The sequence below is a fragment of the Sparus aurata genome, chromosome 5 (genome assembly GCF_900880675.1).
Source record: "Sparus aurata chromosome 5, fSpaAur1.1, whole genome shotgun sequence".
Taxonomy (NCBI): Eukaryota; Metazoa; Chordata; class Actinopteri; order Spariformes; family Sparidae; genus Sparus; species Sparus aurata.
This window is the reverse complement of record NC_044191.1, coordinates 1,038,812-1,054,952: the sequence shown is the minus strand read 5'-3', so window position 1 is coordinate 1,054,952 and position 16,141 is coordinate 1,038,812. Positions and strand designations below refer to the sequence as shown.

At 39.7% G+C, this 16,141-nt stretch overlaps 1 protein-coding gene across 1 annotated transcript; it reads left to right on the top strand.

Moving 5' to 3' along the window:
* Positions 1-296: 296 nt before the first annotated feature.
* Positions 297-14,234, top strand: arrdc1a (arrestin domain containing 1a). Its single transcript, XM_030418328.1, has 8 exons — positions 297-533; positions 6,869-6,979; positions 7,402-7,452; positions 9,008-9,162; positions 9,508-9,690; positions 10,955-11,131; positions 11,740-12,277; positions 13,119-14,234. Exons 1-8 carry the CDS (start codon positions 416-418, stop codon positions 13,154-13,156), a joined length of 1,371 nt encoding a protein of 456 aa, XP_030274188.1. The 5' UTR covers positions 297-415; the 3' UTR covers positions 13,157-14,234.
* Positions 14,235-16,141: the final 1,907 nt, after the last annotated feature.

The following is a 16,141-nucleotide window of genomic DNA, read 5'->3' as shown; positions in this document are numbered from 1 at the left end:
CTTGTTTCTTCCTCGCGTCCTCCAAGCGTGGATGTGAGAGGGAGACTCTGAGCTCTAAGCTCCCACAGAAGCCACCTCTGTCCTCACTCCACCTCTACTTTGGGCACATTTAAGGGATTGAAAGACCCTCCATGATGGCGGAGGAGGAATGATTTGTGGGTCAGTGTAGAAGGAGTAGGATGAGAATTTTAAATTGGATGATGTCATCATAAACACATGACCAGTCGGTCATCCTAGCAAGGGTTAGGCTTACTGCTGTGTGTAATAAATGTGCCATACACACACCTTATTATCGCTCTCATCTTGAAGAGCTCAGTGACGTCAGCCGAAGGGGCGGGGCTGGAAACTCGTTAGTGTGGGTATTGTTTCTGGTGCGCACAGGTGATCATCAGTGAGGCCGTGGATCGGGGAGAACATGGGCAAGCTTCAGGAGTTTGAGATCGCGTTTGACAAAAACAAGGTGGTGTACAGTCCGGGCGAGTCCATCTCCGGATCCGTGACCATCAAACTGGGCCAGCCGCTGCAGTGTAAAGGTGAGAGCTCGCTGATTCTGCGCTTATTCCGCCAGCATGTGCGCACCTGGTGGGAAAACATCGCCGTCGCTAAACACGGAAGTGAGAGATTCAGCCGAGACTACCCAGCTGTACCTCAGGCCTGGCACACTATCGTTTGATTTTGGACATAGCCTGTTTGAACGTCACTTAAATGTTGATGTGAGGGCCTGTTTATGCTGTATGTTGGTCTAAAATGTGCTTTTTATTGCATTTCCCACAGCCCCACCACAGTATCATGTTCTGTAATAGTCATACTGTTAGGATTATTGAAGAGCCCCTGTTCTCCTCCCACAGAAATGTCTGACAGCACACCGACGATGGACTCGTAACTTTCTCTGAGAGTTGTTTTTAAAACAGTAGCCTACATATATCTAGTCACATATTCCGTAAAGTTTATTTTCCATTAAGGAGGTCTCTGTCCTGTGAACCACACCTTTCCTAAACTGAGTCCTTTCATTAGTAAGAAAGCAACAGGCCTGTCTTCAGCTGACATTAAACTACATGGTCCAGATAAGACCATGTGTTTTTAAATGGTTTATTTCATCATTTCATTTCCAGTCGTGGTCTGTCAGTGTGCAGTCCAACACCTTATGAATGCTTTTGTTCTTTACTGTGATGCTCTTTGTGAATAAGAAGCCAAAGAGATGTTGGAGGTTTCAAACTCGTCACATGTTGGAGACCCTGGATTAAATAACCCACAGATGCTGACTACAGTTATTGATGAGACAACAAAAAACACCCTCGGTTCACAGTAATTTAACCATAATTAACCACTTCACTAACCATTATTGTCTTTATCCATGTAATCTGCCAAATGTTTTCTTGATTCATTGTTTGATCTGTAAAACACCAGAGATCAGTCTAGAAATGCCAACATCATCTTGTTTTGTTTGACTAACTGTCCAAAATCAAGAATATTCATCTACTATAATGTAAGCAGAGGACATGCAGCACATTCTCACATTAGAAAAACCTAAAACTATCAAAGGTGGGATCTTGCTTAAAAAATGACTTGAATGTATTACGATGTCGGAGTTTCTTAGTTTTGTGCTGAGATTCTGGTGGAAGATGACTGATGGTTCAGTCTCATTCCCAGCACGTTAAATACCAACGCTTTGAGTTGGTGGTTCCAAAATGTTTGACTCTGAACTAATTGATTTATTGACCAGGCTAACAGTTGTAGCTATAATTTGTAGTGCTTAAAGGCATAGTCTTTCAATTAATTAATCATCATAAAAATAAAATAAATCAACAATTGGATAATATTGACTCTTTAACACATTTCTAAAGCAGAAATGCTTCAACCTCTGTGCCTCTAGCACCCCTATTGAAGCAAAGACAGGGGTGATGGATATAAACATCAGAATAGCGAACTGGAAAGTGTAACCACTGAATCTCAGTGTTGAGATTTAAATTCAATTAATGTGAAGTAGTGTTATATAAACATCAGTCTGAATAGAAATATGTGTGTGTATATATGTATGAATGAAGGCCGGTTGGACTAATGATCCACAAGTGGTCCTAACGACTCTGAAACTCAGAGCTCACACTTGTTTTTAACGACTCTGTAAGGACACTCCCACACAGAGTTTAAGAGCCTGCAGTTTCCCTCCAGTTAGTTGGAACTGAAGAAGCCTATTGGACGAGAGGTGAAACGTCTTCAAGACACTGAAACAAGACATCGAAGTGTTCTTCTTTTGAAATTCAAGGTGTCAAAGGCTTTACAGTGCTAAATGATAGAGAACACGCTTGTCATTGTGTGGGGACCTGCTGCGAGCAGCTCTTGTGTGTTTGGGAGTTTCTGTTTGAATACTTGCGAGGCCTCCAGTCTGTTTACATTCCTCCTCAGGTAGAGCAGGTCAGACTGTCAGCTTCACAGGAAGTCAACTCCCTCACCATCCAACAGCTCGAATCACTTATGGATTATGAAGTGGGTTAGGCCAAGAGATAAGACACATTACTGAGCAAATAGTGACACTGCATTGCAAAAAACTATGAACAGGGAAATTAGCATTTGTTTTTGTTTTTTCCTGAAACGTTTTACATATTTCTGAAGTCTTTGCGAACCATATTTGAAAGACTATTGGAAAAAAAAATTTCAAAAAATTTTCAAGTGTGTTCCCAAATTCTGAACTCCTACATTCATCCTTAATCTATTAAAATTATTAATTAAAAAAAAGATTACTTACATTAACTAATTAATGAATTAATGAATTAATGAATTAATATCATTCTAAAGCTAACCTGCTGTGCACATAGCATAGGGCAGGTTACTGTTATCTATTTGATTGCAGTCATGATCCATGTTCTAAATTTAGATATTTTTTCACAATTTTGAAATGCTCTGTAGATTATAGCTGGGCATGAAATAACCTATGAAAGTCTCTAATTGAACCATTCAGACACAATATTGCATTGAAGATAGTTCTGTTTTGTCACAAGCTCCTATCTGTCATGTTACTATAACTGGCTTTGCATTATGTGTTTTATTTACAATAAGTCACACAAAGAGGAAGACCTAAGAGCCTTGTGAAGTAATTCATCCAATTGACATAGTCATGTAGCTGGTTATGTCAGTCTATCGAGGTCAGAGGACATTAAATCCTGCGATATCTACGATTTGGCTGAAAAGTAGATTGTGGACACCATCATGATTGATCACCATCTAAAATCCCCAGATCGTGGTCCTACATGTGTCAAGAAATGACACATTTCTTGACACATGTTTTGTTTCCTACAAAACTTGACATTTTAAAGAGCCAAGGTGTTTACCCAACATTATTAGTCTGTATTATACTCTTACTGTATATTGTTAATTTGCTCACAACCATAGAGAATGTATCAGATAGCCCTCTTTTATGAAAGCCTACCGGTCATTGACAGAAAAGGTCTGTTTTAATATGTGTAAATTTAAAGTGAAGTGAATTCCAGCTGAGGAGGTATAGAAAGTGATTGGATAAAAATAAATTCATGGAAATTATTGGAAATAATGACATTTCTAATGGAGCTTTGTAGACTTGACATGACACAAAATATTGCCAATAAATCTTCGCCAGTCACAGTCTTCAAAGGTCAACATGAACTCATCATCCTGCCTATTTAGCAGAAATGACACAATATGCATTGTATTAGACTGTTACAAATGCTCAGGCAACAAAGTAGACAAAAATGTAAAACATTGAGATACATAGTGAATCAGAGCAACATACACATTCATCTTTACAAGACTGGTTGCCGAGTCATGATCACAATGCAAAGTGTGTTCCTGCTATCAGAACAAAAACATTGATTCAGATGTCCAGGATTAGTGGAGCTGTGGCAGACTTTGAGGTTGCAGTGTTCTCTGGGACTCTTATCTACATGGTATTCTACACTGACTGGCCCCCCAACAAAGTTGCAGTCTAATATTTCATTTGACCGCCTTTGTCTTTGAATACGCCACACATTCACCGTGGCATCATTCTGATGAGCTTATACATTGTCACAACATTTACTTCCGTCCAGAGTTGCATTCATTTTCACCAAGATCATATATTGGTGATGGGAGCGTTGGCCGCTGCGTAAAGTCTTCTCGGGCACTTCCCAAAGATTCTCAGTGGGGTTAAGGTCTGGACTCTGTGGTGGCCAATCCATATGTGAAATATTTCACAATTTGAGCCCGATGAATCCAGGCGTTGTCATCTTGGCATGTGACATAAAGGAGGAAAAAATCTACGGATGGAAAAACCTGCTCATTCAGGTGGTCAGCTGACCTCATTTTTTGGGCACATAATGTTGCTGAACCTAAACCTGACCAACTGAATCAACCCCAGATCATAACGCTGCTAGTACGGTAGGCACTAGGCATGATGGGTGCATCACTTCATCTGCCTCTCTTCTTACCATGATACGCCCATCACTCTGGAACAGGGTAAATCTGGACTCATCAGGGCCCATATTCACAAAGAATCTTAAGGCTAAAAGTAGCTCCTAACAGGCGAATTTAGGAGCAACTCCTAAAAATAATGGGCGTGTCAGTCGTAACTTTAGGACTCCTAATTTTTGAAAATAAGAGTTATTCACAAAACATTTTAAGCCTAAAAGTAGCCCCTAAGTCTGGGAGACCTTAGAAGTAGTCCAGAGGACTCCTAACTCGCTAAGACCTGGTCACAGCCAATGTTTTGGAGACGCTAAATGACAGGGAATTATTAAAACGATGTCAGATGGACCGTGAAGGGACTGAAGTTGTGGTTGAGTTGGTGAGGGACGCAATAACGTTCCCAACCAACCGAAACAATCCAATAACGCCAGAGTTAAAATACACACCGGTATGTGGCTACGGGGAAAATGCAGCTCTTCGCACGGGACTAGTATTACCTGGGGACCTCAAGAGATTTAGAATTTATCCCACTACGTCCGTGTTTCGTGCGGCGCATTCGCACAGGATAAGCAAAGTCTGTGTTTTACTGACATTATCATCCGGGTCGATCGCACCGAAGCCCCTGCTGGAGCAGCACAACTGTTATATATGGATATTTTAATATAATAACTGGTGAGCCTGTTGAAAGATGGAAAGATGTTCCTTACCGCATGCTGCCATGCATGTAATCCATCTAATCATCTTTCGAAATTTCGCTCTTCTGATGAGCCTCCTGAATTTGCACCCAAAATGCTGTCAAAACTTTCATTTATAATTCCCAACGCAGCCTCCATAATTCTCGACCGGGAAAAAGGTGGAAAACACAAAAAACCTTAAGAAAAACAAAAAACGATCCCAAATCACAGAGATGCCGATTCGCACGGGACTGATATTATCACATGACCTCTGTGTTTGGTGAAATATGATAGGTAATTTGCGGTGGAATTTTTACTTTACAAATTATGGACATGGCAGATTCACACGGGATTAAGATCACAGACGACCTCCGCAATTATTAGAAATTACTGGAGGTCCCCAGGTTATACTAGTCCCGTGTGAATAGGGCTTTTGTCAATCGGAAAAAGTTGCATTCCATCAATACACAAATTGTCTTTGATGCATGTTACAATATACTGGACATTGTTGCGAAATGGCCCGGATCAACACACGATTCCCGAATTTTAATGGAAAGTGGTTTGACGCAGCTTTTCGAGCAAATGCCGCTTTTATTGACAATTCACGTTTTTCATCGGAATCTTCTAATTTGTAGTTTTTGTCCGAAGCGTTTTTGTTGTGGGGGGGGGCACTTAATTCTCATCATAAACACATTTCTTTATCCAATATCTTTCCATAGGCTTTGTCATGGGCTTGCAGGCAACTTCCTTATTTTCACTTCATGCATTGCGTAGCCTAAATGACTTTTCAATGGGCTGCCCTGTCACTCAACAGCCAATCACCGTTGTCACCGCTTCTAAGTGCGTCCTTATAAAATGACGTCATCCATAGCAACAGAGAGTTACTTCTAGTTTAGGAGTTCACTGTTTTCATAACTAAAAGTAGGTCTCAGCGGGTTTGTGAATTACTTTTAAGAAACGACTCCTACATAAAAACTTTTAGTCCGATTTAGGAGTACTCCTAACGTTAAGATAAAAGTCTTTGTGAATACGGGCCCAGACCTTTTTCCATTGCTCGACAGTCCAATCTTATGGTCCCTTGCAAATTGAAGCCTTTTTTCTGATTAGCCTCTCTGATAAGTGGTTTTCTTAAGGCTAAACAGCTGTTTGGTTCTCTTGATACTGTGTGTGGAACTGTGATACTTTATATAGTTCCATGAGTTCTACTGCTGATTTTTAATTTAATTTTGTTTTATTTTATTTTTTAATCTCCAATCACGATCATTCAAGATTTTTTTCCGACCACATTTCTTCCTGGAAGGTGACAAATAGCTTCAAATTATTTGCACAAATAAATTACCAATGACAGTTTCATGTTCATCCAACAGTTGAAAATGTTCCAGCAGCGGCTCACCAAATCTGTAATGTCAGAAAACAAAAGACTCTTACTGCCACAGCCTTGTCTGCTGGGTTTGGCCTACTTCACAGCTTTTATAGGACGGCCAGTTTGAACATGGAAGGTCTGTTGAGAATGAACCTACCTGGATTACTTGTTGAAATGTTTACACTGTACTCTTTTCAGTCACACAATTGAAAGAATGCTAGGTTTAGGATGACTTCTCTCTCGCATCAGTGTAACACGCTTAAGCTTTTTGTTTTGGTTCTGCCCAGAGAGGAAATTACAGTAATGACTCTGCCTTGTAACAGAATTTGCTTATGAGAAGTGTCTCACGCTGCAGCTGCTTCGAAGTGTATCTGTGCTGGAAATCTCCAATGTACTGTCTCTGTGTCCCTATCTGCAGCCATCAAAGTGAACTGCAATGGTTTCTGTGGCATCACCAACAAGGTAAATGACACAGCATGGACGATGGAGGAACAGTACTTCAACAGCACCGTCTCTGTGGCAGACAAAGGTACACTGCTGAATGATTGAAATGCTGAGACGTAGTGATCCAAAGAGTTTGATCTATTCTGCAGTCTATATCAGATAGATGGGTTTTAGCAATGCTTCCTTGTGTGTTGGTTTACCACAGCAATCTCAACTATCTAGATGAAAAACCTGGCTAACCTACATAGTCAGAACATGTAGACACATTTTGTAACAATAAACAATCATGTTTTAACTATTTTTAAAATGTTTTAACGATTTTAAACATTAAAACACGAGGGAGTTGAAAATAATTGAAGTGTAAAGACTGTAAAGACCGAGGCTCCCTTTTCTCTACTGTGGAGACTACATGCTCTCCTGAGGCATATTCACCTGTTGGGAAACAGCAGGGCGATTGTTACTGTTTCTACTGACTGATGTTATCTGTGCTCTCTCTGTCCCGTACAGGAACCCTGAAACAGGGAGAACACACTTTTCCCTTCAAGTTTCTCATACCAGGTAAGAGCTTGGAGCGATGGAATGAACACTTGTCATGGCACATTCTTTCTTCCTTCTTCCTCTGCTTGTGTGTCTGTGTTTTGTCCTCACATTTCGTGGACATGTCCTGGCATGTGGATATTTACCCTAATTTTCATTGTGCTTGAGCAGCAGTGAGGATGAGACTTTTATCCCATCGTTCACTTTGGCTTGTGAGTGCTGCGTGAAACTAATTTACAGTATGTGTTTGAACCTGCCCAACTGATTATATAAAGGTAGTATTTTCAGTGTGACAATTTTAGATTATATTACACTTTAAAAGCTGCTTAAATCATTGTTTTTTAATACTACCAATGGATCCAGAAACCATGTGCATTGTCAAAGGTGATGCTCATGTTAAAGAGCCCTCAGAGAATTACAACTCTCCAGAATGTTTTACTGCTCTAATTACAAGCAGGCAGTCGTTTTTAGTCAAAAAGCTCTGATAAACCAACTACCACTTCTTCAGTGGTTAAGAAGCAAATGGAAATTGGGAACATCAAGTGCCTGACGCCAGTGCTTGGTGACAACTTAACAGATCAAATCTTTTATTATTGATAGACACAGAATGAGAAATAATATGAAAAATGTTCTGATATATACCATCTGAATAAAGTTGTGAGGGCTGGGTCTGTAATGACACTGATTATCCTCAAGATCTCCATTTCATTTTGAGACCAACCACCACCATGTCACATAATGTCAGCGGCTGTCGGTTTGTTCCACTTACTCATTATAGTGCAATCTGTGAGAGCACTCCCTGATGACGTCAGCACATTTTTGATTGGTTCTTAACACCAATAATTTAAAAAATTGTCACAAAACTGTTCGGTATTATATATCAAGACAATGAAGAAGTTAACTCTGATCATGGTAGATACATTCTGGTGCTTCGTCTTTAAATGTCAAAATATTGCCATTAAAGACATTTGCGTAAGTCTGGTCATGTTAAGTTTCTATATACAAACGATTAAATAATGTTCAAACCTTGGAGTCTTGGAGATAAGCACACTTGTCCCTCACTTCCTGTCTACATATTGTTGGGCCTCTTTTCTGCTGCAGTTGTGCAGGATTTTTCCAGGTAATCCTTCTCCACATGTGACGGTGAACATCACAGAAACTCAAAAGCAACCCAACCGGTCTTTTGACTGGTTTGAATGTAAATCTGTCATTTGAAACTTGTTTGTGCTTTTACCACTTGAGTGCCTGTAGGTGTATCAGGACACTCTGGAGTTTTCAAGTTTACATGTACAGATTACATAATAAGAAAAATCTTCTTTTTTTTCTAATACCATTATATTATTTTCATCTTATATATGTCATGAGCTGTAATTCTCAGTTGTGATAGAACATGGTCAAAAAGTGTGCTTTATTGCTGTTGTATGATCATCAAAACTCTATGTGACCCACGTCTTTAAAAACAGTCAATGATGAGAGGGAAAACGGAAATTGTGCAGTAACATTGTTCTAACAACCTATTAGTGTGTATTTGCTCTTGTGTGGTAAAGCTAATGTGTATTTGACCTCCTTCCAACAGCCACTGCGCCCACATCTTTTGAAGGCAACTATGGGAGGATCGTTTACAGAGTGAGGGCTTTCATTGACACGCCACGCTTTGCTAAGGACTACAACACAGAGAAAGCTTTCTACCTGCTAAGCCTTCTAAACCTGAATGAACTGCCAGACATATGGGTGAGACATCATTAGATGTATGTATATGGTAAGGTTGAAAGGGCTCCCTGAAACGGTGCACCGTCACTGTGCGGAGCTTTTGTTCACCTAGAAATGGTGCATTCATTCACTTTGGATCTAGTCAGACTAAATGTTCCCTGCTTCCAGTCTTACACTAAGCTATGTTAATTACATCTTAACTTTGACACCTACACAGACATGAGACTGATATCTATGCATCTATCTTGTCATCTAATCTAAGGTAATGACATAATCGGACTACGAAAGAAAATAGTGTCAGAAGGTCACACGTGTCAGTATTTTAAAAACATTCATGATGTTCTAACACTGCCTCTTTCCATGCAGGAAGCATGCTCATCTGCAGTGACCCAGCAGTTCACCTACATGCTGGTGAAAACAGGCACAGTAGTGCTGAAGGCCCAGACAGAAATGAAGGGTTACACACCAGGCCAGATCATCCAGGTGATGGCAAACATCCACAACCAGTCTGGGAAGACCACAGGCAACATGGCTGCTAGCCTGATGCAGGTAAACATAGGATATGTCTCAGGCTTACAGACCAAAATAGATTGTTTCTACCTCCAAATCTACCATTACAGACTACTGTAATGTATCAATGTTATAATTTGACTACTGTATCATCATCTGCTCTTCCTGTTGCTGATTTCACCTTCCTTTTGTAAAGCATCTTTTTTTGTTTTGTTGCTGAAGTCAGTGTTTTCTAGTCATCCCATATTAAGTCATCTGTTAACTGGGTGGATGATATGAGAATGTGGTTAAATACAAAAGATTAAATGTTAAAGCATAAGACTGGAATTATTTGATAAACGTACTATTATGTTAAAATCCTGTCAGCATATCCCATTGAAAGACCAAAATCAGCTCGGCTTGTACGTTGGTCTGTTGTCTACTAGTTCTGAAATAATTAATTTTGGCCTGATTAATTGACAGACACTCAGGTGGCCATGTTTGGAAAGTTCTCCTATTATATGTCAAAAAGTGTGAAAGCTCCTCCTTTGTTTTGAGAGGAGGACTTTCTGTATCTTGGTACTCTAAACGTGGGGTTAATTTTAAATGGATTTGGAATTCAAACATTCCAGGTGCTGAGAACAAGCTGAAGTTAGGAATAAAGATTAAAGCTATACTTACCAATATTTGTATGATACCAACGGATTAATAAACTATCTGTAATGTTAAAGAAACCCAGATAGGCTGTTTTTTAACCAACCTTGCAGCTTCCCGGAGTTACGCAGCAGCCGTCAGGTCTGTTTTGATCTATAGCATATTAACTTGCCTGATCGGGATCCTTGTTTCCAGCAGCAGCTGTACACTAGCTGCCCAGCACCGAGCAGCAGACATTTACAGATTACCTGCTGAACGCTGTGTAGCATATTTCTCAGTAGGAGGTGGAGACCAAACTAAAAGAGAGGGAATATTTTGCTTTTATTTGTAAGATGGAAACATGACTGTGTTTCTGTTTGACTGTGTCTGCTGGATGTGTAAATGGGCATCTGCTTGCTAACAGCCAGAGGTGATGAGATGCCAGAGTTTTATTTTATATCTCGAAGCGGTGGCTGAAACAGTTATTGATAGATTTGTGCAGGATTCAAAGGTTAAGTAAACACTTTGATGAACGAGGCTTCCAGCAGGACAACAGGTTTGTGTACTCCTGAGATACGCAGGAATAAATCCTCCTGTTTTTGTATTCACTGCCTTTGTATAGACTCTTGAGAAATTGCCTTCCCCATTCACCATGGGTGAGTCATGTCTCCATGTTCATGTGTGCTTTCAGAGAGTGACGTACGAGACAAAGAGACCCACCCATGATGTGAGGACAATTGCGGAGGTGGAGGGTGGTGTGGTGAAGGCTGGCAAGATGGTGGAGTGGAAGGAGCAGATCATTGTTCCTCCTCTTCCTCAGTCCTCCCTCGCTGGCTGTGAACTCATAAAGATTGAATATTATGTCAAAGTAAGATATGCTCATCCTCTGTTACACTGTCAGGTATTGTATTGTGGTCGTGGTTATTGTGAGCGTTGGACAAACACCCAACTTTTGAGGGCTGTCTATGTTTATAGTCCATTTCTTTCAATCAGTCACTTCCCCTCCTTCTTTAACTATGATGGAAATGTTACTGTAGGTCTCATGTCTGAATAAGTGGCAGAAGCCATCACTTTAATGGATCAATGAAGCCAGCCTACAGATTCTCCACCTAAAGAATGGCTTCACTTTGACATTCTGTTGGCGTAATTATCAAATCAATACAATATTTGCTTGATGCAAGATAAGGGAAGTAATTGTTGCAAACCCTTTGTAAAATGCGTATCGATTCCAGATATTCACACACAAAAACACATTGTTTATTAATTCATGAAATTATGGAAATCTTGATGAAACTCTTTCCAGATTGGCTGTGTTAATACATACTCTATTTTTTTTTATTATGAGTTTTGGTTCTAAACAATATGGTGTCTAGTAGGAAGCCAATTGGAAGAGAAAAAAACCACAAGATTAGATTGGAGGAAATTCTGTATTCCTCCTGTAAATGTAACAAAGATTCTCTCCCTCTGATTAATCAGGTCAGTCTAAAGTCTCCTGACGTCATGTTGATGTTACCCATCCACATCGGGAATGTCTCACTTGACAAAAAACTGCGGCCTTCCAAAAAAGCAGCTCAACCCTCCTCTGCTGCAGCTGAAGATGTACCAGTCTCTACCTCTACCCCTGACTCGTCCACCTCCACCTCTGCTACCACACCCACAGTGCCCCCTCGCTCTGCACCAAAACCCGCTCCCCGCCCCGCGCCACGCTCCAGGATGTCCTCCCATAATTCCCCCAGTGCTCCTCCAGCTGAGTACCACCAGGGAGCAGAGGGTGGGAACGATGGCTTCCCCAACAAGCGCCAGTCACAGCTGGTGTCACCCAATGCTTTCAGCTACGCCCCTGGCCTATTTTTCCCCCAGAACCAGCAGCCCAATGGGCCCGGCCCTGCGCCTAATCAGCCTGTCTTCAGTGGGTCCACGGTGACCACAGCACCATACCCCCCTGAGGGTGCTAGCTCAATGCCAGCACCACTCATCCTACCTCCAGACTATGGCAGCTCGACATATCCACAAGGTCAGTTGGTACACACTCACTTTCATCCTGGCTCTGATCATGGCTATAGACTGAAATGTATACTGCCCAGCCACTATAGATAAAAGAGGTGAATAGTTAACAGAAATGTTAATCTATGCTTGTCTGAGACACATGACCTAAGTTCAAAATGGTAAGTTGAAGGAACAGAAGTGAGTGGTGCATACAGACTTCCCTATCTGATTGGTACAGGCTGTTGGGGCTGCATGCAGCCTTACAGCATGGTCACACAAATGCAAAATCAGCAGTGGTGAATGCTTGCCTACTTAACATCCATTCTGTGCAAGCGAAGGGGCTAATAAAACATTTGCATCCTGTGGCAGAAATTCCCATCCTAGCTTTGTGGGGAGTCCAGCATTGGTGAACTTTGACCAGCAAAGTCACAACCACAACTAATGGCAAGACGTGTGTGTGGTTGAGCCATCAAATGGACTACTACCATCACATGCGCCTCATATCCACATGCCCTGAAAGGAGTATCTGCAGACAATACTAGATAATGTTTTTTATAATATAGATAATACAGTTATAATTCTCGTAAAAAAAACACTAGATTTGAACAGCAGTCAAAGAGAAGATAAGAAGATGCTTGGTAAGTGTTTGTTGTGAAGACACACGTACTGCATAACACCATTAGTCAGAAAAAATGAGGCATCCGTAAGAAGAATGATTGAAGTACGGTCGATGTATTAACAATAGCAAGTTTTACATGCACTTATTTTTACTACCATTATTCATTATAATTTCTCACTTGCAAGGTGCTGCATTATACCAAAAAATGTGCTTGTGTTATAACCAGCTGGTCCCATGCTGTCTGTTACAGAGGCTCCTCCTTCTTATGACGAGAGCTGCAGCACATAAGGTGGATGAAGAGGCGGGAACCTTCCACCAGGATGACAATCAATTCATGCTGATTTCAAACAAAATGCAATCCATGTACCATGTTGGTGCATTTCCAAAATAGAATGCCCCTGCTTGATGACTGCAAGACACGGTGGAAATGTCATCTGGTATCTTTTAGGGGGTGTTGTAGAGAGAATCTTCATTTTGAACTGAAATGAAAGTGAATTGTACTCAAAATGTTGCCCAGTGAACAAGTATCTTCACTAATCAAACAGGGATTATTCTGTCCTTCAAACCAGCCACAGCCAATCAACACACCCTTTTTTAAAACCAGCTTTTGGTGTACTTTTAGCACTTTGAATGAAAGATAAGAGAGGGGGAATGTGCAGAAATGTTGAACTTTTTGTACAGGAACCATGCTTTTAGTTGTGGATTATTTAGATGGCATCTGTGATGTCAAGTGTAAATGTTTGATGCATGTAAACCTGGAAAACCAAACCCATCTCCCTAGAAATTTAATCTGGTATATTTCTTTCTCTCTTTCTTTTTAAAGCCAAATAAGAAACTAACCTGTGAAATTAGCTTCTTTATTGAAAATGAGTGAAACAATCTCTGTTCATATTTTTCATGTATTTGAGTGTAGAGTTTTAATATTTAAGACTGGATGGGACAGTTTGTTTGGAACAATCTTGTTTAAAATGCCTTTGATCAGGTGTTGACTATTTTATGATGATAATGAACAATCTAGATACTGATGTTGCCTTTATCTGCCTATTGCCTTTGGCCTCTGAGGATTTCTGCCTTATTTGCCATGTTTCTTCCAAGTTCTTGAACTAATGTGTGATGTTTCTCTACCTGAACGACATCTCTTTTTTTGTCTGAATTCTTTAGTAGTTGTACAATAATGCAACATCCCTCTCAGTTGCGGTTTTCTGTGGCCCTTCCACATGTTCTGTCTTAATCATTGAATTATGAAATAAGTTTTCATGTTTCTTAATTAAGTTGAATCCATCCAACCTGCAGAAAGATAATGTTATATTTATTTATTGTGTGTTTTCCAACTGCTGTCTGGAATCCAATAAATCTGTTAAAATCACTTGTCCATTTGCTAACTGGTAATCTGTTTGTTAATGTACGCATTAAGTGTTGTGTTGTGTTTAAAATTGGACCAGTCAAATTATGGTCAGTTTGTGGTGTAAAAATGTGCTGTGTAAAGAACCATGGAACACATAATGTAGCCAGTGCAGCTCTAGAGGAAAACTTACTTGAGTCACTAAATAGATCAACTTGAATACAAATTTGATGTGTTTGTACTGTAGTGGATTTTCTGTTACTTCACATTTCTACTTCACTTCTTATATCAAGATTATGCCAAAAATCTCATGGAAACCACACATTGTAAATGATTAAATCAATTTGTTCAAACCTATTTTGAACCCCTTGTCGCCCTCAGGTGTCAATCATCGGAAAATCCTGTCACTGAAAAAAAACAGACATGAAGGATAAATCAGAAGACTGTCACCCCCGAAAATATCAAAAAATTAAAGTTTTATATATTAATGTAATTTAAATTTCAGTGCCGAAACAACTTTTGCAAATACAAATGTTTCAACATGAATGTGTCCTTTTCTTAGTTCAGGTTTTGTTTCCAGTGACCAATGTTATTTTCAAGGTCATAGTTCGCTGTCACTGTTCTGGCTTCGTAGTGTTTGAGCTACTTTTTTGTGCAACATGGCTTCCCTACCTGAACACTCTGATGTTGCTTGGGCCATTAAACAGGGCAGGACTGTTGCCTTAATCTTAAAGTAACACTTTATAATAACCATCATTAATAAATGGTACATTTGTAGTTGATTAGACTTTGGTTAATAGTTATTTCACAGTCAACAAACAATGAAATGCATCATAACCATTTATTTAGCAAGGTTTTGTTTTGAAGTAGAAACTGACGTCTTTACTTTGTGAATGGTTAATAAATCTGGACGGCGTTGGTAATGTTGATAAACCTTTACACTGCTCAATAACTGTTTAATAAGCATTGTTTATTATTAATATAAAATAACTATTTCCTAAAGTTAAATTTACTATACAATTACAGTTGATTTATTATCAAGAGTTCACCTATTTTTAACCTACCTCCAAATGTGATATTGGGCTTAAATCATTTGTGATGGATTCCACCCTGTGGTACTCTGTAGATAGACCACCTAGCCCTTACTGACTTAAATTAAGAATTTGGATATTTTGTCTCAAATCTTTTTACTAATTCAGAATAACTCAATGAGTTACTGTTCATTTTCATATTCACTTAAATAAGCCTTCACTGGGCACATATCCCCACCATTTTTAAATGCATAATAACTTTAGAATGTGCATTGTGGAACGATGAAATCTGGCTAAGAATATTAGCAAATACTGGGAAATGTATAAAGGAGGCTAAGGGGAAATTTATTCAGTACAGATTAATATAAAGGTTTTAGTTTACCCCATCTAAGCTCCACAGAATGGGCTTGTTGGCTAATAACTTATGCTGGAAATGTCAGGAAGAGACAGGAACATTCTTACATGCTATTTGGGAATGTAGATGTATTAACCCATTCTGGGAAAAAGAATACATAGATAGATACAATACAAAGGAAAATGGGTGGGGTTAACAATACCTGTATCACCAAGATTATGCCTACTGGGGGACCAAAGAGCATTGCCCAGTATATCAAAGTATGACCTCACAGTGATAAAATCAGGGGTTGTTGCAGCTGCCCGAATAATTCTCAGGGTTTGGAAAGGTACATCCTTTCCAGATCTTAAAAAATGATTGGAATTAATGTTGGCGGCTGTATCCCCATTACTTTTCAGCACATAGCAACGCCCTTGGCTTTGACCCTTAAACAAGTGCTTTTTTTGGGCACTTATTGATTGTCTTTGAGTTTCACTCGTGGGCATCTGTACCATTTTCTACATTTTCTACCAAAACAATATGACATTAAATGCAGCACCGTGATT

Bases quoted from the DNA above. Each gene is read 5' to 3' on its own strand.
- arrdc1a (XM_030418328.1), top strand. From the start codon at position 416: ATGGGCAAGCTTCAGGAGTTTGAGATCGCGTTTGACAAAAACAAGGTG. The intron at 9,691-10,954 runs GTAAACATAGGA...GTGTGCTTTCAG, and splicing joins TGGCTGCTAGCCTGATGCAG to AGAGTGACGTACGAGACAAA. The intron at 12,278-13,118 runs GTCAGTTGGTAC...TGTCTGTTACAG, and splicing joins CAGCTCGACATATCCACAAG to AGGCTCCTCCTTCTTATGAC.